Raw genomic sequence first — 26,859 nt, 5'->3', positions numbered from 1 at the left:
GGTGTTTACTCCCATGGTCCAGCTCAAACCACTACTACTCCTCAGGCAGTGTCTGTGTTTCATGTGAAATTCACTGCGATTAACCACGTGAAACCCGAGCGTCCCTATTCCGGGCATGTCATGCTAGGTGAACAGAAAATTAGCCTAAAATAGGACAACATTCTGCAAAAATAGAAGATCTACATGGTCTTGTAGATCAGCGGTTTTAGGCTAAGCGATATGAGCTTGTCACAGACATGCACAAAGCAAGTTCAGTCAGGAGAAACAGTGCAGTTTACTGCCGGCCGTTCATTGGGCCGTCTCAGCATCACGCTCTCATTCACATGATTCACTTCATCCAGCTGCTGCACACTGATACTGCTGCGCTGTTGTCTGCTTAAACTGTTGCTGCTCACCCTCCTCCACCCCAGCTACCACCTGTCTCACCCTCCTCCACCCCAGCTACCACCTGTCGTTTTGGGCCACTCTGAGCTCTGATTGGAGTGCCATACGTAAAGGAGCCACTCTGGGCTCTGATTGGAGTGTGAGCCATACGTAAAGGAGCCACTCTGAGCTCTGATTGGAGTGTGACGTTAATGACCAGCAGAGCTGTGAATGGAGAATAGGAAGCTATAGGCTGATTGTACACAATCAGCTGACTGAGAGCGCATTATTACAGCTGAGGCGTTGTGAGGCTCCCGAGTCCTATTACGTTATGCTTCATTACTATTCTTTGTGTCCAACCAAATACACTCACTTTAGGTCCAAAACATGGAAACGCGTGCCCGCACACACGCTCACGCACACGCATACAAACACGCACGCACGCTCGCACACACACACACACACACGCACACATTGAACTTTCCTGCTCTGCCCACTTGTTCCATGTCTTGTGTGATGAGCTGCCGCACGCACAGCTGTCCGTTGACGTCGATCCAGCAGCAGACAGGCCCAGAACACAGATTTACAACGGAAAGACCCGTGCCTCTGCTTTTGATATCTCCCTGGTCATTACGGTTTATTTTTAGCACCGGTGTGGACGTGATTTATCCCCGTCTCAGGTCTAGTCAGACTGAACTATAAATACATGCATGTTCATTTTCACTTCATAGCATCGTCTATCGTCACGTATTTAGGGGACGAATGCCTGTACGATTGTTTACGTTCACATCAAAGACGGGGGATATGGAGGCTTTTTCCGTTTTTCAGTGACCATTATGCAAATAAACCAGGGCTGTTTACAGTACATAATGTGGGCCTACACATAGTGCATGTGTTTGTCAGCAGAGGTCTCAGTAGAGTTCTCAGTTTGACTCTGAAATATGTTTATTTTTTCTATCAGGGTTATTTCATTGTACAATACAGTAACATGATAGTGTGTCTTTCATTACTATCTGATATAGTCTGACGTAGCCTATTCACGGTCTCTCTGGATCTGATACAGATGCAGATCTGGATCTGATTCAGATGCGGATCTGGATCTGATACAGATGCGGCCTTTGAGAGAGAGAGATCAAGACCACATGGATATATAACAATGCAACATCAGACATATTTTGGCCATATCCACTTGACACATGACCATGGCTATAGCCGTTTTTAGGAGTGTTTTTCATGCATAACTAATGCTTGGAATGGATTCAGAATCATGAAAACCCTCTAGTTTGACATGTCACATGCTACCCATTTAGGCCTGACGTCGAAATAAAAAAACGTTCGCTCTGAAAGACTATATATTCAAAGATTTGTGCCGCATTTTTACGATTTTTCAGACCTTTTTTTACGATAGCAGACCTACAAGCTGTAGATCTGATATTTTAATAGCTAAAGTATAGCATAATGCTTAGTTAAAACACCAAAATGGGTTCCCGCCCAGAATGGGTTAAAGTATGATGAAATTTAGCCTTATATTGGTTGTCTAGGGTGGGATATACAAAAATGGCCATAACGTTTTTTCACAATATTTCCGGCAGAGCAGACCTCTCATTCTGTGGACCTTAATGACCAAGTGAATAGGAAAAAAAAACACAAATAAAAAGTATGTCATGACTCTCAAATATTTGGTGCTGGCTCTCCGGCTACTATACGAGCTTTCGTCAGGGTCCCTTAATGATCTTAATGATCTACTATACAAGCCTTCGTCATGGTCCCTTAATGATCTTAATGATCTACTATACAAGCCTTCGTCATGGTCCCTTAATCAATGATCTTTGACATGCAGTTACAATAAAGACTTTTTTTTTCACTTGACTGACAGAGTGCCTGGCTTGGACCTCTTTTTATTTTTTCTCTTATCTCTTTAAATATGTTGTTCCAAACCATATGCAACAGATGTGAAACACTAAATGGCTGCCTGTCACCCAGCCAACGCGAACATAATTGTGACAATGCTTGTTGAATAATTGCATTATAGGCCGTAAAGCCGCGTAATGCTATAATGCAGTGCTGGCATGTTGACGGACTATGTTTCACATGTAATGGATAATTGCGTTAGGCGTAATGCATGTAATGGAAACTGAAGTACTAACACTTACATAAACACCACTAGCAGCAACAATTCAACAATACTGTGTCTTAACTTTTGTGCTAATAATAATCAAGAGGGGATCTCTGAATGACAAAGAATAGGACCCGCATCACACTGTCAGGATTGGAACTTTTGATTATATGTCCTATACTGTACTATACTGTCAACCTTTCGACGTGTCCATTACATCTGCCTTTTTCTAAAAACAAACAAAGAACAAACATTGCTTAATATGGAACCCATGCACATGCAGTGCACACACATCTGAAACAGGTCTGACTGTTTGAATGACAGACCGTCTCCCTGCCTGAGTCATTATAGTCATGGAACAGATTACTGTAACTGTCGGCCTTTCATGTCCTGACTTGTTGAATGCCTGTAATGTAATCTTGGTTGTAGTACTACTGTATATTATTCCAGGAACGTGAAATGCAGACATGCCTGTCAGGCATGCATCCATTTAACACGCTTTGAGCCATACACGTCCAAAAAACGGTTAATAAAACTCCACACTCTTATAACATCCTCGTGTTTGAACGTTTAACAGTCATACTGTAGGCTACTTACGCCTCCCGTATACGGGCCCCGGCGACAAGGGCACCGGCCACCATGTTGGAACGGTCGAGAACCAAAAGTGACAGAAATAATGATAATCCGTGCTCCATAGACTCCCATACTGGCTGCGATCTTTAGCGGGGTTTATCTCAGAATTGACCCTCAGATTTGGTGACATGTTGAATTTAGGATGCCACGTGACTATGTGTTATGTTTTCTAGTGTTCCTTGTTCTTAGATTTAGTTGGTGTTTTACTTTTCTGTTGTTACCCTTGTGTGGTTTTATTTTATAGTATTGTTCCTAGTGTTTCCTGTCTGCCTTGTTTGACGTCACCTGCCTTGTCTCACCTCCCTGTATTAGTGTAACCCTAATCTGAGTTCCCAGAAGTTTTATTTTTCGCCACTAGGCGGGCGAGAAAAAAGGAACTTCTGGGAAAAAAGGAACGTATCCCTGTGAGGGAAGTACGTTGCGCTCAGAATCTGAGCGGACACTCCCCTTTCCGGTCTGAAGCACTGTGCATACCATGAAAATAGTCCGAAGGGAATCCAATTCCAAATTGAATTGTAGTAGGCCACCACCGCTCAAGGAGCAATTGTTTCCCTTCCGTCTTATTTAGATGTAGCGCCCACTCCATGTGGAACCCGCCCCTGTCTTTTGATTCGCATTTCATTTGAAACGCAACGCACTGGGCCACGCCCCTGCTGCACAGGATCTGAGGCCAATTTTCCTAGACTAGTGTAACCCTAGTCACCTGTGTTGTGTTTGCCTGTTAGCCTATCCTAGTGTTGATTGTCAGTTGTGTTCACCTGTGTCCTGTTTTTCCCTGCCTTTATATACTCCCCATGTCATTCAGTTCCTTTTCCTTTGTCAGATTGTTATTGTAGTCAGCCTCGCAGTGTGACAGCGCATGTGTCTTAACTGTATGTAGTAAGGCTTTAGTTGGCACTATGGAAACAAAAGTAACATCTCTAAGTATAGGGAATGACGACATGTGCCATGTGGATACGCGTAGTGCAGTGGTTTTCAACCCTTTTTTTTAAATAACATTTTTTTTATAGATTTTTTACGTTTTCACATAAAGATGAATCGTAAATGTATACAGATAAAGTAAGACAAACTAGAAAGGTATACATTTAAAAGCACAATACAATAAAACACAAGACAAACAAAAAAACACAAAAACAAAAAGAGGAAAGGGTACATCCACAATACAGTTATTGTGGATGTCAGTTATTGTCAGTTATTCATTTAGAGAAAGAAAAAAATATACTGTATACACAACACACGTGGGCACATCAGAAGGCAAAATTGCAAGAGTAAAGCCATGGGGGCTCTCCAATCCAATGAATCACTTCCTTTATGAATCAGAGTAGATTGTTTATTGTTTGGGCAAGTAATCTATCGGCGGCTGCCATATATTCATAAAGTTATTTTCTCTCTCTTTTAATTTTGCACTGAGCCTTTCCATTGGAAGTACTCCGTGTACTGTCTGTGAGTCACTGATTTCAACCCTTTTCATATCAAGGCCCATTAATTATGTATGTGGCATTTGAGCCACAGACAGATTTAGCCTCTCAGACCCAAAACTAAAGAATATTCTTTTGTCGTTATATAAGATTTTGTGCACATAATTCCATGGTGTATTCATGTTGGTACCATTAGGAGAGACGACATGCAAATGTTGATCAAAATAACAATTGATTTAATTGTGTAGACTTTGTAAATTAAGTAATGCCAGATGTTTAACAATAATTTAACTCTTGAGAGCGTAAAATGCATTTATTTTGTTTTTGTTTCATTGTTTATTTTAACCCATTCTGAACGGGAACCCATTTTGGTGTTAGCATCATGTTATGCTTTAGCTATTGAAAAATAGCAGATCTACAAGCTCATAGCGCGCCACCGAGTGGCGCGCTACGAGCTTGTAGGTCTGCTATTTTTTTTAAATCGAAGAGCGACTGACATTTTTAGAATCTGATCTCAGGTCAGAATGGGTTAATCAGACCAGTGTGTGTCCCAGTGGAAACCTAGTATGAATCTGATCTCAGGTCAGAATGGGTTAATATGGGTCCAGTTGGTCACCAACTCCATCATATTAGCTGGGGACCAACTGGGACCACCTCAAGGACCACTTGTGGTCCCAAGACGCCCAAGGAATGACATCATTCCTTGGACGTGCGTATCATGTCGAATTGTCCCTGCCAAGAGACATGACTCTGGTTTCCTCCCCATATTATGGTCCCTGGAGACAATTGCACTTTTCTTCATTTTCCCCTCTTGTGAATCATCCACGCCCACCTCCTCTTCCTCCATCCTCTTCCTCCCATCGTCTTCCTTCTCTTTGCTTTTCTGGAAACAGTCATTGGTTTTAGGCCCAAACCACACCAGCTGCAACTCCTTGCAAATACTCGCAAGTTCCTTGCAACAAAACAGACCACACCAATGAAACTGAAACTCATGAGCATTTGCGCCTGTCGTAGACATGCGCAGAGCAAGTTCAGTCAGGGAACCTCAGTCAGCGCGCCGGCCGTTAATTGGGCCACCGCAGCATCATCCACATGATTCACTCAGCCAATCACAGCTCACCCCATCTCTCATACCGGCTACTTGAACCAGAGGTTTACATTCCTCTGCCTTCTTGCTTGCCCACTGCTGCTGTATCAGCGTGCTGCTGTCATACAACCTGCGCTCAATTCTGCTTTATTGTATACTTTGCGCTGCTGTATACAAAGTGCTCACCCACCTCCACCCCAGCTACCACCTGTCGTTTTGGATCTACTGTTTTAGGTACGGGGGGATTCAGAGTCCCTATGGTCGGGACTGATGCGCTTGATCCTGAGTACCTAAAAAGCAGATCCAATACATCGCCAAACCATAATAAATATATTGCATTGATTATCTTATATTCAATAAATATATATATTACATCCTCCTTGAGTTGTCTGACTGAACTTGCAACTGCCATTGGCAATAATGGGTGCAAGTACTGTAGTTGCAAGGAGTGGTTAGGGCTTTAGTTTTATTGCGACTAGAGTAGAGATCAAGCAGGGATGGGCACAGAAAGACAGGTAATGGAAAGAGTACTTTGGGCTATCCTAGTGTTTTTGTACCCACATCGCTGTGCTTCGATGCATCGTTGGCCAAGTCAATAAGACGACATCATCACAACGACATATCTGTTTTGATCTGTTTACTTTACACCTACAAATAAAGTCTCGTTTGGCATTTGTTGAGCTACAGTGATCAATTTAGTTAGCGCACTATATATAAAATCTCCAACGTCATGATGCAGCCCATCTCTCAGATATGAACTAATGATTTAACAGCCAACAGTTATTCAATTCCATATTAAAATACAGGAAATTAAAGTACTTAACACCATCTGCCAGGAAAGATAGAAGGTGTAAACCTGAAATGTGTGATGCAAGGGCCATATAATAAACCAGGGGATTAAGATAACAAACCCTCCACCACCACCACCATGCGCCATAAGTGAGAAGTATGGATATAAGCAGACAGCAACAGTTTACCAATACTTAGTAAACTAATATCGTGGTTGGCTTTGTATTTGCTCTGCTCTTTTCTTCCCTCTACACCCAATCAATGAACAGAAACGGCAGATGTCCAAAGCAAAGCAGAACATCTCATATCTCACTGCACCGTAACCCAGTGGTTTTTACAGTTCAGCTATAGTGACGAGAGAAACCTGATTAAAATAAAGAAAACTTTCCAAAACGCTGCAACACAACATAATTACATAATGAAGATATGCTGCAACCTCAACAATCTACTAGTACACAGTACAGTTGCTTGTCCTTATTTCTCTTTGTCACTTGTGTGTGTGTGTGTGTGTGTGTGTGTGTGTGTGTGTGTGTGTGTGTGTGTGCGTGCGCGTGTGTTATTCTTCCGTCAGTGGATGTAGCGTTAAGCAGAACAGAATCTTGTGTTTACAGGACATGTCACGGTGTGTGACAGAACTCAGCCATAAAGTCTGAGGTTGCCCACGTCGTGCAAGCAGCTGTAACTCTTCTATTGACTGGCTCTGTGTTAACCAACAGGCCTTGAGCGTGACACAGTGAATGCGGCAGAATGTTATGGGGCAAGGGGAAGAAAGAGAAAGAAAAAAACAACATGCCTCATTCACTGTTAGTATTACCGTGAGCTAGGAAATATCACGGTATCGACACCCGTGGCTGTTTATGCCGCTGTATTAGTCCTACCATAATACGGCAAACCCTTACATGCCATGTCATTTCACTGGTAAGGCAAAATAATTAAAAACATACATTTTTGACCACCCTCAAACATGTGTGCTTGTAGTACTGTGTGTGTGCAATGCATGCATCCATATACATCTTTAGTATCTGTGCTTCATCTATACGTATATGTCACACATGCTTCCGCTGTACATTTTGGTGTTCTGTTCTATTCACTCACAGCCCTACATGGACTCCAGCATTGTCCCCTGACTTACTTCGTCATACTGTATTGTATACATTCACAACACGTCAACGACAGCAGAGTCACGAGTGTGAACATAATCATCAACACCTATGCAGCTAGTAAGATGATACAAGTAAAAAATATTTAGGACGACCGTTGAGCCGATTCTACTCTATGGCTCCAAGACATGGACACTTTCAAATGAATTAGAGAAACGGTTGGATGGCACTTACACCCCCGCCTTCTGATGAGAGTGCAAGATCTGTCTTGGAAGAGCCACCCATTGACTAATGTAATCTAATATACGGCAACCTTCCCCGTGTTTCTTCACTGGTCCGATCCAGAAGAACACAGTTTGCCGGGCCACTGCTACAGAGCTGACAATGAGGTTATATCTTCCCTTCTTCTCTGTCCTGCCTCAAAGCAGACCAGAGGTATAGAAAACTGTCGTTCCCTGATGTCATCGCTAGGGACACATGCATCAGTAAGCAAGAACTGGGGATGGCAATGAAAGACCGGGAAGTCTGGTGTGGCATTGTGAAATCCATGATGACCGCGGTCGTAAAAATGATGATGATGAGATGCAGCTACTGTACAATAAAAATGTTGCTATAGGACATTTTAGGACAAGGTTATTCTTCATGAATCATTACACATCGTGGCCTTGGTGTGATGAGCATGTGATGTGATGTGAGCATGTGATGAGCATTTTGTGTACTGTTGATGTTTCACAAGAATGAAAAGTAGTCTCTGTTACTTTCACTTACGTGGGCGTTGTTATACAGAGAGCCTACTGCAGTGCAGACACCAGATACCAGTGAACCCAGGGACCTCCTCCAGACTCTTGCCAGGAATTGCTCTCTTACACGTCAATTCCGTACAACGTTGGTAATGGGTCTAATGGTGGCAGTTAACCCACTGTAGCCTCTGGCACTGTTTAAAAAGGAAACCCACTAATGGATATTCAGACAGGTTGGTTCCCCTGACAGTCTGAAGGCAGAGACATGTTATAGATCCAATTCTATCTGCAAATAACTTAAGACTTCAAAACAGGTTTGCCTTATTGAGAGGAAAGATGTTTATATGTCTGCTGTGGGGAAGAAACCACCTATAACTCCAAAATGTTAATTGGTCAGGAAATGAAGAAGCAATACCGCCTCATCAAAGTTGGTGTGGTGACTTTATATATTGTCAATGACTTCACTCTGTGTGATTCCAGAGTGATTCCAGTGCTGTGTTTTACAACATAACACTATATTAAATGAGTGGTTCCCTTCTCTAACAGGCCTCTCTACATTTGTGTGACTCATAACCTGGTACTTTCCATCGAGAGAATGGAGAATATAGGGTTGTGGAATTGAGGGCACAAAACAAACATCAAAACAAACATATTATTGGGCCATTATTTATGCTGGACAGTTATTCAACGCAGAGGGGAACATTTTAGAGGTAATTGCGTCTCCCTTTATCGGCATGTCCTACATGTGAAGGACAATGTACATTATATTATGTATTATCAGGAAATCCACAAGCCTCACCACCATACGTAGTATGGCACCACCATAGTCCCGGCACACAGGTGCACATCCAACTATCATTTAATTACAGTTTGTCAGGGGAAAGATTGTATAATTGCAAACTACGTACTATGTACGTACTGTACTGTAGAATAATATTCCACATTATGGTCTCCACGGTGGTGTGCAGGATCTTTACCCCTGTGCCACCATCTTCACCCCTGTGCCACCAGGATCTTTACCCCTGTGCCACCATCTTTACCCCTGTGCCACCACCATCTTCACCCCTGTGCCACCAGGATCTTTACCCCTGTGCCACCATCTTTACCCCTGTGCCACCACCATCTTCACCCCTGTGCCACCAGGATCTTTACCCCTGTGCCACCATCTTTACCCCTGTGCCCCCACCATCTTCACCCCTGTGCCACCAGGATCTTTACCCCTGTGCCACCATCTTTACCCCTGTGCCACCACCATCTTCACCCCTGTGCCACCAGGATCTTTACCCCTGTGCCACCATCTTTACCCCTGTGCCACCATCTTTACCCCTGTGCCACCACCATCTTTACCCCTGTGCCACCATCTTTACCCCTGTGCCACCACCATCTTTACCCCTGTGCCACCATCTTTACCCCTGTGCCAACACCATCTTCACCCCTGTTCCACCAGGATCTTTACCCCTGTGCCACCACCATCTTCACCCCTGTGCCACCACCATCTTCACCCCTGTGCCACCATCTTTACCCCTGTGCCACCACCATCTTCACGCCTGTGCCACCACCATCTTCACCCCTGTGCCACCAGGATCTTTACCCCTGTGCCACCACCATCTTCACCCCTGTGCCACCAGGATCTTTACCCCTGTGCCACCATCTTTACCCCTGTGCCACCACCATCTTCACCCCTGTGCCACCACCATCTTCACCCCTGTGCCACCACCATCTTCACCCCTGTGCCACCAGGATCTTTACCCCTGTGCCACCACCATCTTTACCCCTGTGCCACCACCATCTTCACCCCTGTGCCACCACCATCTTCACCCCTGTGCCACCACCATCTTCACCCCTGTGCCACCACCATCTTCACCCCTGTGCCACCAGGATCTTTACCCCTGTGCCACCATCTTCACCCCTGTGCCACCACCATCTTCACCCCTGTGCCACCAGGATCTTTACCCCTGTGCCACCACCATCTTCACCCCTGTGCCACCAGGATCTTTACCCCATGTGCCACCAGGACGCCCCGTCTCATTCTCTCCGTATTGGACTGCCTCCACTCATCCACATATAATCATTCCACTCTGAAACGGGATCAGGGGTGTGGATACGAGATGGGCTCTACCAGAAACTAATAGGCCACCGAGGACGGGGCATTACAACTTAAGGCCTGTTTCCTGATAGTTGGGGAATATTAGATACCATTTGGGACTGATGATGATAGCCCTGTCAGATGCACATATACAGCAGACATGCTGGGTCCATTGTATACTGTATACTGTAGCTATAATGACTACATAATTGGATGTCTATGTGTGTTTGTGTGGCTGTGCGTGCATTGCAAAGACAGATGAAGGCTGGCGTGATCAATGCCATGATCAATGCCGTGATCAATGCCATTTGGCTATTCTGAGTGGCCAAAGAGCATTGATCACGCCTCCAGGTCTTTAGTTTACTCCAGTTAGGTAATAAGACCTGGTACTTAAGACACGCAAAATACAGCCCCTAGACTCTAGACTCTAGAGGACCATAAGAGGCAGGGTGGCATGGAATCTGAGAAGCTCAGTGTGGCAGTGTCGGAAAGTAACTAAAGGAACTTGTTACTTGCAGTAATATAATAACCGTTTTCCAGTAACTAGTAATATAACTGATTACTTTCACATTTTTTAGTAATACTTTACATTACATTTACTATTTTCCAAAAGTAACTAGATCACAAGCTTTTTACGAGCAGTTGCTTTGCAGGCTGCTGATCCGGTCTATGGACTCTAGAGCGAAACGTCCGGAACAAACTGGGTATAGTGTGAGACTTCTGGGGGACAAAGGATCCAATTACTAGGGGGCGCGAGAAGGAGAAAAAAATCACTTTTGGCAGGGAGTAATAATATATAAACTAATAATATTACTTTAAAAAAGTAACTAGTATCTTACCGTATTAGTATATTACAGTTTTGAAGTATCTTTTCAAACAAAAGGGGTAAAGGGACAGGAGGACACTAATGGCCAGGCCAGGGGATAGATAGATGTTTTCTTGGAAAGGTTTCTGGCAGTGCTGGATGATGAGTAAGGTGTGCGGTTACAGCACACACACACGCTGCAGAGACACACAAACACATCTCTCAGTGTTTGTTAGTGCGGTTTGTCCCAGTGTGATTATACCCAGCAAGATGAATGCTTACCACTGAGACAGAATGAAACATGGCCTTACAGTCTCATACTCTCGTAGTAATGCAATTTACTGTGGTTCCTGTGTCGAGAAGTGGACAACTTGGACAACGGAAGTACCGCAAACACTTGATATTATGATTTATGTGAGATTATTTAGAGTGCATTTCTGATGAAATTGTCAGTCTCTCTCTAATGTGCTATGTATAGTAAGAGGTAATGTGATGTGACACTGCAGCTCATGACCGTTTAATGGCCGAGCCATCCATCCTTACATCCATCATTCTACAGTACTTCACAATTAAGACACTTTTGCCATTTGCCTACGTTTAGCCATGGCATCCCTATTTTGAGAAAATTGAGATCATTACATTTTATAGCTGCTCTACAAGCTCACAAATTGCGTGTTGCATGTTCATTGACTATTTTCACTATTAGTCGTAACTTCGTAAGTATAGGGGTTAAGGCAAGCGGTTAAATGGTTAACCCATTTCGGACTTAAATGTTTTCTGAAAAACCTGTTTCTATGTCAGTGGTGCTCAACCTTTTTCATGTCGAGGACCCCCAGAATTATCTGTAATCCCCCCCCCCCACCGAAGCAAAGATTTGAGTTAAAAACGTTCGCTCTGAAAGAATATATATTCAAAGATTTGCGCGACATTTTCAAGATTGAATCTGCTATTTCTCAATAGCTAAAGCATAACATAATGCTTAATCCTGTCCAGAACGGTGTTTAAGAACACCCTAAGGGTGAATAACGGAGCTCTTATACTATTTCTTTTTGTGACAAAGTGCTGTAGCATCATCAGCGTTACACAGCAGTGTGATGCATTGTGGGTCTATCCCGGCTGTCACAACACTTTAGAAGAGGAACTTGTGTAATTGAGCAAAGTGGAACGCACGGAACAGACTTTTTCAGACCACATTCATTTGGCTTGCGACATGCTTTATGGTGATGGTGTAACCCCGTGTGTGTGTGTGTGTGTGTGTGTGTGTGTGTGTGTGTGCTATTTTATTTTGTATTACTTTTACTTGTTGTTTATTGAATAAAACACAACATGATAAAGTTCTATATTCTCATAGTGATCATATTCTCATCATTGGCGTATAGTTGTTTGCTCAAGTACTGGGTCTCTCCTGAATATTTTTTTTCAGGCCAGGATACCAATGTTATCCAATCAGGAGAAGACATTTTTTAGAATCTGATCTCAGGTCAGAATGGGTTACATTTTTAAGTGTTCCAGTTCCAATATTGTCTGCTCACTTTTCTTTAGTTTCATTCCTTCCTAGTTCACTTCGTTCGTCCTGTTCGCCCAGTATGAGCTCTCTCTCTCTCTCTCTCTCTCTCTCTCTCTCTCTCTCTCTCTCTCTCTGCTGAATGGATGAAATTGGTATCCCAACCTGAAGATATATGTTCTGTTTACTAAAGAGGTGGAGAGACGGGGAGAGCCCTGAACAAACACTCATGATTGCTATTGGATTATAGAGCTGATGAATACTTATCTAAAAGAATATATATATATATATATAGAATAACACGTACACTCCCTTAAGTGTTTTCCCAACAGTCCTATATCAACATCTGTTGTGCAATTCCAAGGAATGTCCTTCAATCTCGCATAAAACATAATCGCCTCGTTAGCGGCATTGTACCACATCTGCCCGTTGTTTTCCAGAGTTCCAGTCTCGTCCATGCCGTGCCTCGTGTTATTGAAGACATTATACTATTGATTTCAACATCTGCTTAATGTTACTGTTAGGTGATGATATCACACGCAGGACAGCAGGATAATTGCAAGATGTTGTTTTCCATGGGTTTATATATGTGTGGGTGGGTGGGTGGGCGGGCGTGCGTAGTCCGTAGTGCGTGCGTAGTGCGTACGTACGTATACGTGCGTGTGTGTGTGTGTGTGTGTGTGTGTGTGAGTATAGGCCATTTAAACCTGTTCCTTCTCGCCACTCGTTCTGATATTGATCCGGACTGTAATGTTTCCATTAGGGATGCAGGGAAAAAGTGGACCAAATGTAATTATCACGATTTCTTTGACCAAAATACCTCGATATTGTGATAATATTGAACATTATTGTATCTCATTTTCTCACACATATTGCGGAACTGGAGCGTTCTTCCGGCTGCTTCAAAGCGCCACTGAGCAACTTCCATTGAAACGAAGACTCGTCCGCCCCTTATAGCAGTGTTGATTTGGACAGCACATTTAGATTTTAGTTTTAGTCATAGTCTTTGGAATAAAACTTAATTTTAATAGTTTTAGTCACATTTTAGTCACCTGAAATGTTCTAGTGTTAGTCTAGTTTTAGTAGACTTTAGGGAACATTTTTGAATAGTTAAAATGGCCAGTCTACAAGCTCACAACGTGTCAATGTAGATTGGCTAGTTGAACTATTAAAAAATGCTTTTCAAAAGAAAGAAATTTAGGGATAAGGGTTTTAGCTGTGACGAAAATGGGGCCCTAAATATCATAAGATTTTCGTCGACTTATTGATTTCAGTCGGCCTGAGCCACGGCCCAGGCCTGCCCTCTCTCCTTCATAACTCCATGGCCTGAGTGACAGCATCGCATCACGGCTGCTCTAACTCTGTATATAGCTTATTAGTTTTCATTCCCAGAGCCTTAGCAACAGGGAAACATTTACACCCACGTACAATAGTAACACTCCATTACGGCACGCCATTAATTAGGGCACTGTTTGTTTGAATGTTTCGTGAAGGAAATAAGGCATTGTTGATAGAGGAGAGGAGCGAGGTGGTGAAGACGCTTCCTGGGCCAGCTGCTAATTCTCTCTCTCTCTCTCTCTCTCTCTCTCTCTCTCTCTCTTCCCTGAATGGCTCCATGGTTCGCCAGATGCTTCTGTTTGTGATACCAGGCCTGTCTGGTGTCTCTGTATAGGCCTGTCATACCTAAAAGGTTAAGGAAATGGATGCGGTTTCACCGTCCATCACTTTCTCTCTCCTGCGTGCGTGCGTGCGTGCGTGCGTGCGTGCTTGCTTGCGTGAGTGAGTGTGTGCGTGTGTGTGTGTGTGTGTGTGTGTGTGTGTGTGTGTGTGTGTGTTAAACCAGTGGTTCTCAACCAGTGGCCTTGGGGACCACCAGGGGTCCTTGGAGGGGGTTCCAGGTGGTCTCCAGTTAAATGAAGCAGAGTTGGTATACCAAATGAATGCCGTGATTCCCCCCCCCCCCCCCCTTAAAACATGATCATCAGGCACTATACTAGGAGAAAGATCTTTTTCAAAAAGTGTACAGAAAGTGTTAAAATTATGTTTTTATGTGGACACACCCACCAGTTCATTATGGTGATGGGTGGTGATCCACCTGAACTGAAGCCGCACCCACAGGCTGTTGTTGTATGATAAAGGGGGAGGGGTCAGGGGAGGGGAGGGGATGATATCGTGGTGGCACTATATCACTGTCATTTCGAATGGGCCTTTTCACCTGTGCCTCGATTGGGACTTTTGAGAAACCAAGGGAAGACATATTTCAATATTCTAACCACACCTGGAGGTCTATTAGAGTAATGTTAACTCCGCATAGACTCTTGAGAGTGTAAAATTAAACCAAATGGTCCATTTGATATCATTGTTACACTTATAGGAGGCACTGAACCTGTTCCTCTTTCTTCAGATCTTAGGCTTCGTCAACGCCATGGAGCCGTCCGCCAACGACAAGCACAACCTGACGGCGTTCCGCTTCTACGCCTTCAACCCCATCGTGGACCCGTGGGTCTTCATCATCTGCCGCAAGTCCGTGTTCCGTCACCTCTGGTCCCTGCTCTCCTGTCACTTCACCAGGGACGCCATGAAGGCCAAGGCTCACCGCGCCCTGTCTCTGCCGTCGGACATCAGCGCGCTGCAGAACACCTCGCTCGTGTCCACAGCGCCGCGGTCCAGCGCGGACACTGGCCTTCCTCCGTGACGAGGGTTCAGCGGTCGAAGGGCGCGGAAGACTGTGATATTTAAACAAGACTACGTCTCAACGCTCCGCTAGCCACCCCTAGATGTTTGTGTTGGTCCTGTGTACACTCCAGGTAGTATTGTACACTCCAGGTAGTATTGAGATGAGATTATTGTTTGGGACCAAAGTGTCGCTTGGCAGGACATGGCCATAATCTTCCGTGCAAGGTTTGCATTGTGACCAGAGGGTGGCGCTGGCTAGAGGAACAGTCATGCCAGGGATCGCCCACTCCTCCGGAGAGAGCGTGAATGTGCTCACCAAGTTTCATGGTACATAATCCGTCCATTCGACTTTGAGATAATGTCTTATGTGTGCAATATTTGCAGCGTAGCAGCGCTAGAGGGGCCACAGGGTTCCAGGAATCAGTATAGCGCTCATCCTGAAAGAGAATGACATGTCGGGACATTCCACGGCTTATCTAGTCTAGCCTGTATTTACAAGATACTTTATTGTTTGGGACCAAATAGCTGCGAAGGACCAACGAACGAACGGACTGACCGACGTCAGCTGACCGACGTCAGCTGACCGACGTCAGCATCCTTATCGTAGATCCCCGCTGAAAACGCTGGACCAAACATGGCGTTCTTGGTCGCTCGGCGGGGTCAACACTGAGAATGTATACCAGACTGAGTAACCGGGAACCATAGATAGGCAGTCAAACTGTCATGTCACCAAGCACTCATTAAAAACATCATGCATCCCTGAAAGAAAGCATATCAGCCCCTGCACTGAAAACAAGAAAGAAACAAGACAATTTTTGCAAAGGAATGCGTTTGCGCTTGCCCTACAAATGAACTTGCACTAGATCTTAAATACGTATGCTTTGTTCGAGAATAAAACATGCTAATACAATATAACTAACACAGCGTTTGTAGTTGGTATCCATGCTCTCCTACAGAGAAACGTATATCCTGTGGTCGGGTAGTAGGACCAGTACTGGTTGTCAAGAGATGTTTGCATGGAGCTCAAAATGCAATTTAACCACTGCCCAATGTCGGCGCTTGCAGCTTTAAAGGAGAATTCCATACTAGAAGGCTTTCTTAGCTTTATTTGTAGTGGTTATATGTTCCCACCAAAGAGGTCTAGGTGTTATTTTGTGCAAAAGTGCATTATTGGCTATTTCCCCTACCATAAGCCCTCAATGGGGGTTGGGTTTTTGTTCTAATTCGCTAATTTCCAAGTAGTAAAGTGTGCTGTTTGGGATACTATTTACATTATGAAGAGAGGATATATACAAAAATATATATTTTTGAGCGATGGAAATAAGCGAATTAGCACAATACCCCATAGCCCCATTCAATGCAATTCAATGCAATTCATTGAGGGCTTATGGTAGGGGAAATAGCCAAAAACATTACTTTTGCACAAAATAACACCTGGACCTCTTTGGTGGGGACGTAAGAACTACAAATAAACCAAATCTCAGTATGATGTAATTAATTCATAGCTAGTAAGCATCAAAGACATATATTCTGTCAAATGTGACTGTACTGTATTTATACCAGGTTATTAAGGCTTAATATATCTAGGCTATACTATGTTGCATACATTGACAATTTTGTTGTTGTTGAAAAGACATCTTTTGTGATGAATCAGTGACACGATCGCGCCACAAAGTTCCTCCACCTCAGAAGCCCTTCCTGTAACCGCCACGTTTAATTTTAAACATTGGGGCCCCCTTTTTGCATGTGCATTCGTTTCGTTTTGCATCGTGCGCTTGTGGTGACGAGTGAGGTTTAAGGAAGCATACACAGTCCAACTATCTTGTCACTATTTCTTGTCAGCAACATTGATGTAGACATTGATAATCATACATTTCCTTCAAAGTAGAGACATATTATTGCATTGCACAGAGATTTGGTACTATATTCCTACAGCATATGATGTCTTACTTTACTTAACTGATACCGACGCCTCTGTGAATGTTCTTGCATGAATCTATAGGTTGAATTCCTGTTGAAGGGAGCCTGCAAATTGAAAAACTGCTGCAGAGGTCCTTGTATAAGAACTGTACTTACAAGGTCATTTTTGCATTTGATGTGGTGTATATATATTTGTGTATCGTGCATTGTTAAAAAAAACGAAATAGTCCCGGGCGGCTGGCGTGGCCGTCTGGGCACCTTGGCTGGTAATCCCGTGTGGCAGTGTGCCGCGGGTTCGACTCCCGATCCCGACGGCCTTTACTCTCTCCCCATTCCCTGTCAGCCTACTGTCACCCTCTGCCTCTGAAAGAAAAGAAAAATAAGAAGTGCTGTAAGACTAGAAAGATGGAAGTTGCATGCTTGTGTTTGACAATGTGTGTATGTTCTCAGAGACATGTTGCAAAATGTATGTTGATTGTATGAATGAACATTTTAAACAGTACTGTGCTCTGTCCGAGTTCAGTTATCGTAACCTTCACTATGCTTGAGGACATCGGGTGGGTGTTTACACGAAATGGAAGCAAGTACAAGACAAGATAAACAGGAAAATGTTCTGTTTGAATTTAGACAATTCTGGCCTCACCGCATTGTCCATCTGGTCAGTAAGTTTGTACTGTATGTATCTATCTAGGCTAGGGCCTCGGCAATAAAGGAGAGGGACATATGTTATGCCCTTAACCCCTAGCCAACGGTCTAAGTTTTGTGTCAGTACTTGCTACGTCTGTAGCATATAACCCCCATTTGAGAAAATAAAATGACCTCCATAAGAAAAGATTTGTCAAAATTTGTGAAAAGAAATCACACCCGTGTGAACTGAGTGGTGCAACTCCGTGTGGGGGTCGCCAGAACTTCCAGATCCACAGGAACGTGCCCAGGGTGCTGGCCCGCTTCCGGTGAGCCGCCCCGCGTCCGAAACGGACGAGAAATGAGTTTATGTTACTGTGTGGGGGAATTAGCAGACGACACTCTCTCACTAAGAGTGTATTCTCTCTCTCTCTCTCGCATGAATGCACGCTCCACATTGTAATTAGCAGGCAACAGTGCAACACTATCTCTCTCTGTTTCTAGCACAACGGCGCCACTTTTGGTACACTAAACATAGGGACATACAGACATGGGGAGGGACGGACATTGCTGTTCCTTGGAGTGGCTGCACCACTCAAAAGACATGAAATGCGTGTTTAAACTGCTCCTTATTTTTCTGGGGACCCCCCCCTATAAGTTGATCTTATAATAGAAACGACAGCCTTTCTGTTCCTGGAAAGTTGGCATGCTGAAATAGAAGCCATCATATTATTGCATTAAAAAAAAGAGTCGAGTAGACGGAAATGGTACCACCATAATGAGAATCACTGAGGACCTAATACCTAATGTATACGATTTTATAAGCCTAGACTAGTTATGTTGGTGATTATTTATGTGCTTCTGCATCGACTTCATATGTCAAATGCTCAGTAGGGTGTGAATGTTTGTGCGAAATGTGAAAGGTCAGTATATTTCTACTTTTGATTAAATGCGACCAAAATATATTGTGCAATATCATAGGAATCAACAGTTGGTCATGAGAACGACCTCAAAGAAGTGCCTAGTCAGTAGTTCTTTTAATTTTAAGTAAGTAAATAACAAGTAAGTAGCCTCATGTTGTCCATGGGCTCTAATTTAAATAAATGGTCTGAGGATGGAATAAAGGGATACAAATACATCAGACTCAAGCGTTCATCTAAGTATATAGTGCCAATACCACAGCAATTCAACAACTTATCAATGATAGATGGGCTGTTTGCAACACACTTACATTTACTGTAGTATTGACCACAAGAGCACAACAATAATGAGTAAGACCAGCCGATTGGTGTTGCAGTAAGAGCGCTCCCTTGTGGTTAAAACATGTCACAACCAAGCAGTACATGCTGGTGAAACTATATAGTCAATTGGCAGAAAATAAGTACATCTTTTGTAATCTAATTGTTTTAGCGATGTAAGTCTATCCTGCAAAAAGTTGTGTGAAAATATCAAAAATATTAACAACTTCACCGAAATGTGAATCCTTGTCTTTGTTCCATTACTGTACTGTATATTGCAAATATTGCAGTTTTTGGCTGCTGTGTCAAACAAAAAGAACATCGAGGAAGAGGAAATACATCCGCATACCAGTTTGTAGAGACATACTTTATTCTAAGGCAACACGTAAAATAATTGTTCTATAATTCTTTTGAACATTTGCCTGTTGTACTGTATCTCCTAATGGTACCAACATCAATACACCATGCAATTGTGGACAAAATCTTATCCAATAACAAAATATGGCTCAAAAGCCCAATAAATAATGGACCTTGATATGGAAAGCCTGGAAAGGGTTGTTGTAAGCCAAGGCAACAAATACACGATTCTGAACAACAGCACCACCTGCTGCTCGAGAGTCAGCAGAATCTAGACATGAACAGATGTGTAAAAAGAATAGTTGTTTACTTGCTTCTCATTCACACACCCCCAACTTCAGTATTCAGTATTTAGACAAATTCACACTAATCTCCGTCTGATCACTGCTTTTAATGGTGCATCATAGTGCATTTATTAATGGATTGAGATGACTTGACTGGACTATGACGGACTAACAGTTGCCCCATCAGTGTTTCTTTCTTTTCTTGTCCTTTTTTCCCTCTGTTGATACTGTGTATGGTTGCATTAAAACGAAATTTAATTGTTTCATACAGTGACAAATAAAGATCATATCTTACACAATTTATACTGTAAGATCCAACATAAAGTTCCCCCGTCATGTACAGCAGTGGTTCCCAAACCTTTTCATGTCAAGGACCACCAAAATGATACTCATTAGCCCACGGACCCCCATTTGAAAAGATATGCCAAGGACCCCCATAAGAGAAGATTCTTACAGCTCTAGCGGTGATTTCCAACCATTTTCATTTCAAGGGCCCCCAGGTTTCACCTGAATGAACGGTCCCCCATTTAATGGCATTTCTATCTCTGGGACTCCAATGTATATTGTAAAATCTAAGTTAATTTAACTCTCACAGTGTACAAAGGTTCCATTTGTACACTCTCAGAGTTACAGACCCATAAGGGTCCATTTGGTTGCCAACTATCATTTAGCTGGGGACCCCCTGGAACTCCCTCAAGGACCCTTAGGGGTCCCCGGACACCAGACGGTGTCACCATACTATTAGAGTTGTACTATTACTCGAACGAAAATAAAAGTTTGGGGGGGGGGGGGGGGGGGAGATGCAATGCAAATGAAAGACATATACTGTGTATCCCTATTCCCTGACATAATTTTATAGCTAAACGGACAGAATTCTATTTTATTTGAATGATGAAACCCAGCTGCCATTAATAGTTGGAAATGGAAATGGAAATTGCGGAAATTGCGGAAATGGAAATTGCGGAAATTGTAATTGCGGAAATTGCAGAAATGGTGGAAATGGAAATTGCGGAAATGCGGAAATGGAAATTGCGGAAATTGCGGAAATGGTGGAAATGGAAATTGCGGAAATGGAAATTGAGGAAATTGCGGAAATGGAAATTGCGGAAATTGCGGAAATGGTAATTGCGGAAATTGCTCTTCACTTATAGCTATCTATTTTCAGGTAGATTGTTTTATTTTACTCAGTCAGCCATATCACTACTCATTTTTTTTCATGAAAAAGGTCATAGCTGGGTAATCTATTTTCAGGCAAATTGTGTTGAGAATTGGACAGGCAGGCAGACAGCTACTCATGGACAATTGGACAGGCAGGAAGGCAGACAGCTACTCATAGACAGACAGACAGCTACTCATGGACAATTGGACAGGCAGGAAGGCAGACAGCTACTCATAGACAGACAGACAGCTACTCATAGACAATTGGGCAGGCAGGCAGACAGCTACTCATAGACAGACAGACAGCTACTCATGGACAATTGGACAGGCAGGAAGGCAGACAGCTACTCATAGACAGGCAGACAGACAGCTACTCATGGACAATTAGGCAGGCAGGCAGACAGCTACTCATAGACAGGCAGACAGACAGCTACTCATGGAAAATTAGGCAGGCAGGCAGACAGCTACTCAGACAGGCAGACAGACAGCTACTCATGGACAATTGGACAGGCAGGCAGGCAGACAGACAGCTACTCATAGACAGGCAGGCAGACAGCTACTCATAGACAGGCAGACAGTAAGACAGCTACTCATTGACAGACAGACAAATAACTACTCATGGACAGACAGACAGACAGGCAGGCAGGCAGGCAGGCAAAGAGCTACTCATGTTATGTTATTATAACAGCTACTCATGTTATGTGCAATAATTTGTGCAGTTATGGAAACAGCTCTTTGTGTTTATGCAAGAAAATGTAACACATTTATTTATTTACATATTGTGTGCATGCACATTGTACTTTGATACATTTTGCGAAAATAAAGCAATTGAAAGAGAGAAGTTATCAAGTATCATTAATGTGGCCCACAGGGTATCCCTGTACTTTTTTCCACCTCTACACCAAAGGTCATTGTTGAATGTTCGCCCAGAATAGTGTTCATGTGGTTCAGAGAAAATACATAAATGACTGTACCAACCCAACTCAACACAATAGTGATTTTTATTATTTTTCCTAGTCCATTGAACATTTAGAATGTGATCCATTATTAAATTAAAATGCATAAATGTTTCATCCTGTAGGTCAGAACCCGTTATCTCAGCACAGGGCAGCTCTAGGAGTAACTGCCTGCCTCAAATAGTTTAATGACTATTGCCTCGCGGGGTCGCACCGTCAGCGTTTCCAACGAGGTGGCTCCCAGACGGTCCATCCCCGTGCAGGCCACAAACACCCCGCCTTCCGGAAGACTGGGCGCCCAGGCCGGGTCCAGGGCGTGGGGCACGGAGCCCAGGTTGAGCAGGACCAGGAAATGGACGCAACCCCAGGAGCGCAGGAAGGCCAGAATGGGGGGAGACGAGGCGGGTGGAGAAAGGGTGGAGTTGAGGCCGGTGGTGTTGAACGGGAGGAACGTGAAGCTTCCCGAGAGAAGGGCTTCCTCTCTGGCCCTGGAGCGACTGAGGGAGTGGAAGAGAGCGAGCGCAGAATACCTGGCCCTCTCCTGGTCCTGGAGGACGGGATTGGCAGAATGTAAATACAGCCGCACTTAAATCAGTTTTGTTTTCGTCGACTAAACCTATGACGAAAAATGTTCGTCAACTACCTTTTTTCACTGAGGAAAACTAGATGAAAACTACGCCGTGGTGACTAAAACTATGACTAAATACAGTATATATGTCAACAAATAAAAACTAGACTGAAATGTTAGGGACTAGTGGACAAGAGATTTTACACACATGCTGAAAATAGCCGATCTAGCTAGACTATAAATGCTACTGGCTGGGAGCCCGACTAGAGTACAGTACATTCAACTAGACCGACAGCTCATAACTTCATTATTTACCTTTATTACTTTGGAGGTTTCATTATCCTGCCGCTGTGACCAGTCCATTTTCACAGTTACATTCTGTGTGGCAGAAAAAAAGATTAATTTAGTAATTTCAAACGTTTATAGAAAAACTATAGAGTCACTAACTACTTAAAGCCTTTCCCTGTATACATCGTGGACTGGGATGACCCAACTAGGGGTCTATAATTAGCTCATTACTTGTTCCCTCTACACCAAAAGCTCATAACATATATCACGTCGTGAGCTTTTTAGATCTGCCATTTCCGCGTTACAATGTTCGACTACTATATGACATTCCCCGAATCGGAAAACACCAGGGTTCATTCATGTGGTTATATCAATAAAACACAGCAACGCTTCTCAACTGGGCCGGGAGCATATTGCAAGTATAGGCCCCCAAATAAAAGTCAGGATTATTTTCTTTTAAAAAAGGTTTTCATTGTGATTCAGATAAATACGAACTTTAAAGTATACCATCGTCGCTGTCGAGGCGAAAGAACCCAACTCCTTTTGAGGTTGGTTCGATATTTTCTTAACCAACACACAGACATAAATTGGGCTGTATTTTGCGTGTCTTAAGTACCAGGTCTTATTCCCTAACTTGAGTAAACTAAAAACCCGGAGGCGTGATCAATGCCATTTGGCTATTCTGAGTGGCCAAAGAGCACTGATCACGCCTCCAGGTCTTTAGTTTACTCAAGTTAGGGAATAAGACCTGGTACTTAAGACACGCAAAATACAGCCCATAGGGTGTTCAATAGCATTGATTGATAAATACAGTACCTGTGTGGTAGTCAGCTCTTCTCCATACTGGACTGCAGGTGATCCTGGTAGAGTCATTAACAACACTAGCAGTAGTTTCTGAAGGTCATGGGAAGCTTTACCACCAACCTGCCAGGAACACAACACATACAATAAGGCTTGGCAATAAACAACAATTATACCAATAAACCCTTAGAACCAATGATTGCCGCTGATGTAGGTTAATCGAATAATCAACATTAACCACATAGCCCTGTATGGTACTTCACTGTACAATGGTGGTGTACAAAAGAAAATAGCTGCATCTACAATCTGATCGGCTTGTAGATCTGCGTTTATTGCCTTTTGATTTAAAAATCATCATTCATTAAATGTAACCTTCTTTTTTGTGTAACACATGAACTCCCCTTTCTTAGTCCATTTCCATTCCTTCAGGGTACGTCGGAGTTTACATTACATTTTCAAGGCAGTAGTGCAAGTTTGTAGATTCGATCAGCTAATTTAATAATTTTGCACAGAGCTGTTTTGCGACGTGGTATAAAATACGGGCTTAAGTGGTTAATTGAGCTTACTGTCCAGCTGGGCCATATGTCTCCTTTAGAGGTCTGCAGGTGAGTCTCAATAGCAGCAGCAACCTCCTGTGCAGACAGGATGTGGGGCCTGGGTGGCAGGATGGCTCTCATCACCACCTCCACCAGGGTGGTGTTGATGGAGCTGGAGGTGTTGAGAGCAGGCAGAACATCGCCCGTCTGCTTAACCACCACTATTCTGAGGAGACATTGGAAGAGGAATACATGGTGCATTTTATATATAGCGCCTTTATCCAAGGCGCTTTACATTCATACACCGATGGCGGCGGAAACCATGCAAGGCACCAACCAGCACATCTATATACTGTAGGGCTGGGCAATAAGAGTTCAATCTTTTACCTTGATTATGATTAATGAACGATTGTGGATGAAACCCCACAACATTTCACATTGCAATAGATCGCTATTTTCATACAACGAGGTATAATACAGGGTTAAATTAAAAAAAATCTATTCAAATGTTTTCTTGTTGATTCGTTGATATAAGGAAAAGAAAAGCGATCGGTTTCAATATATTTTCTAGTTAATTCCCCTACCCCTAGGTCCATGCATTACCTTTCCTCCTCCTGGGTGCTGAACTCATTGATCACAAGTCTCCAGTCCAGTAGAACCTGAAAGACAGACAGTTTTTTAACCGAGAAATAATTATTTAGGAGAATGCTCTTTCATTCCTTCCATGTACAGTATCACCATCATCCCGTTCGGTCGGTGTCAATGTACAGTAAGTTACACAACCTTGGACTTCTCACCTGTTCTGAATACGCTGCGTCCGTGTCACAGACTGAAAACCCTGCGATGCCCTGCTCCAACCAGAACCGAAGTGCATACTGTAAAATGTACAGTATCACACACACCATTAGTCATTTGGCAGATGTTAGTTAGACTTGCAAGTTCAGGGTAGATGGCGTGAACCAGCGTTGTTTTTGGCAGCAAATTTTTATTTTAGTGAAACTTAAATTTAGTTTTAGTGAAATTTGAGTCGACTAAAACTACAGTAAATGTCATGAGATTTTAGCCGACTAAATCTACAGTTGATTTAGTCGACTAAAATGTAAGTGTGAAATGACTTGTACTGGATCTCTTGTCCACTAGTTCCTTCCTGACATTTTAGTCTAGTTTTTATTTGTTGAAAAAACTGTCAATATATTTAGTCTTATGTCATCATAGCTTAGTTTATTTAGTTTCCATGTAGTTTTCGTCAGTGAAAAAAGGTAGTCGATAATTTTTCATCATAGTTTTAGTCGACGAAATCAACACTGGCGTTTGTTGTCAACAAACGACAGGGTTGTGTGACAATTACTCGTCAACTTAAATGTGTAACGGTGACAGCCCTACTAGTAAGTAAATCACCCGACTCCTGGTTTTGTTTTTACCTGTACTGTGTCCGAGTGGTCAGAAGGTACATCGGTGTGATTTCCTGCAGCATCCTGAGCTCCAAATAGATCTAGCTGACAGAAGTCTAACACTATCTTGAGTCCTGTGGATCAGTAAAATGGCCGGTTAAAATTTCAACTGCAGTAAAAATGTCAGCCAGACAACAGCATGCATGTCAGAACAAGGTGAGGGCGGCTTCTATACGCACCTAGTTTGTTGCTCTCCGTGACCAGATGCTGGATCTCAGGCAATGTCCCCACGCTTTCATCGATCACCGTGAGTTCTGGAGGGGACACTCCCTTGTGAAACAGACCCTCCAGGATCAGGGCCCCTGTTCCCAGGGACTTCAGATAGCCTAGATGGTCACACACCACTGGAAGCACACCAAACAAAACAACATTGTTAACATAAGTGTTGAATAGCGCTATATTCCAATAGCAATCATAGCTATAGAACACTGGAACATAGGTTGATAAAATGATAAATGATCTGTTCTCTCCTGATTGGATGACATTTGTAACCCACACGATTTTGTTTACTATAGAGCTAGATTATTGTTCAGCCCTGTTGCTGAACAATAATGATTACTGTCCCATGTGTAGATTTGGTGTGTTACTCTACACATAAATGTACTTTACGGTGTGTAATAAGTAACTCAACTGAGCCTGGCACACATCAAAGCTATTTACCACTGATCCCGCCTCTTTGGGTGTCCAGAAACAGGGCCGGTTGCAGTTGGTAGAAAAGGGACTTCTGCCACCACTGCAGAGGCATAGCAACCGGCCTGGGGCTCTTCATAATGATGGCTATGGAGGTGCCCAGCATGGCCAGCCACGTGAACCAGAAGAGCAAAACCAGGCGTGAGCGAATCTTCCTCCATCCTGGCCCCCCGGCGGCGAGCTCCAGCTCCTCCTTGGACAGGGGCCTCCATCGGACCGGTTCCGACTCCGCGTCGGGCTGCTCGGGGATCAGCAACGGGGCCGTCTCCACGCCGCCCACGCCGACCGACAGGCCCGATCCGGCGCTCGCAGCCCCACTGCCGTAACCTGGGTCTCCGGCGTTCAGGGTCATTTTGCGTGGCTATATAGTACAGACAGACAAGACCTTTATTGATTCCAGTCAACACAGTAGAGTATGAAAAGTAATAGTGTAAGTAAGGTACAGCAAGGATATCAAAAAGAAAACACCATTCAGAGGTCAGCAACTTTTTCCCACACTTCCTCCCTAACTTCAGACGAATGTCCAAATACACAGGAGTAATTTTCATACCTGTGAGGGGACTAATTAACTGACTACGTCTAAGTCCTCTCTCAAACACTTGTGTCCGCCTCGTTGACGGCAGACTGCTGGGCGAGCGCTGGCGCTTTGGCATGGGGGGGTCAGATCAACA

At 43.5% G+C, this 26,859-nt stretch overlaps 2 protein-coding genes across 2 annotated transcripts in view; one reads left to right on the top strand and one right to left on the bottom strand.

Annotated features, from left to right (window-relative positions):
- Positions 1–18,017, top strand: part of ptgir (prostaglandin I2 receptor) — a 36,134-nt gene extending 18,117 nt beyond the window's left edge. Inside the window, exon 2 of the mRNA XM_080771913.1 lies at positions 15,046–18,017. Within this exon, the coding sequence (XP_080628039.1) occupies positions 15,046–15,336 (291 nt within the window). The 3' untranslated portion in view covers positions 15,337–18,017. The remainder of the gene's footprint in view (positions 1–15,045) is intronic.
- A 3,994-nt stretch (positions 18,018–22,011) lies between these two features.
- LOC308321293 (amino acid transporter heavy chain SLC3A2) lies at positions 22,012–26,540 on the bottom strand (the record flags this gene model as incomplete). The annotated part of the gene is made up of 8 exons (XM_080772134.1): positions 22,012–22,401; positions 23,527–23,634; positions 24,078–24,273; positions 24,651–24,706; positions 24,845–24,922; positions 25,469–25,572; positions 25,678–25,842; positions 26,159–26,540. The coding sequence occupies 8 exons, from the start codon at positions 26,538–26,540 to the stop codon at positions 22,012–22,014; spliced, it is 1,479 nt and encodes a 492-aa protein (XP_080628260.1).
- Between the last annotated feature and the right edge of the window lie 319 nt (positions 26,541–26,859).

This window comes from Protomyctophum bolini (assembly GCF_963924005.1).
Source record: "Protomyctophum bolini genome assembly, chromosome: 9".
Classification (NCBI taxonomy): domain Eukaryota; kingdom Metazoa; phylum Chordata; class Actinopteri; order Myctophiformes; family Myctophidae; genus Protomyctophum; species Protomyctophum bolini.
This window is presented reverse-complemented; position numbering and strand designations above follow the sequence as displayed.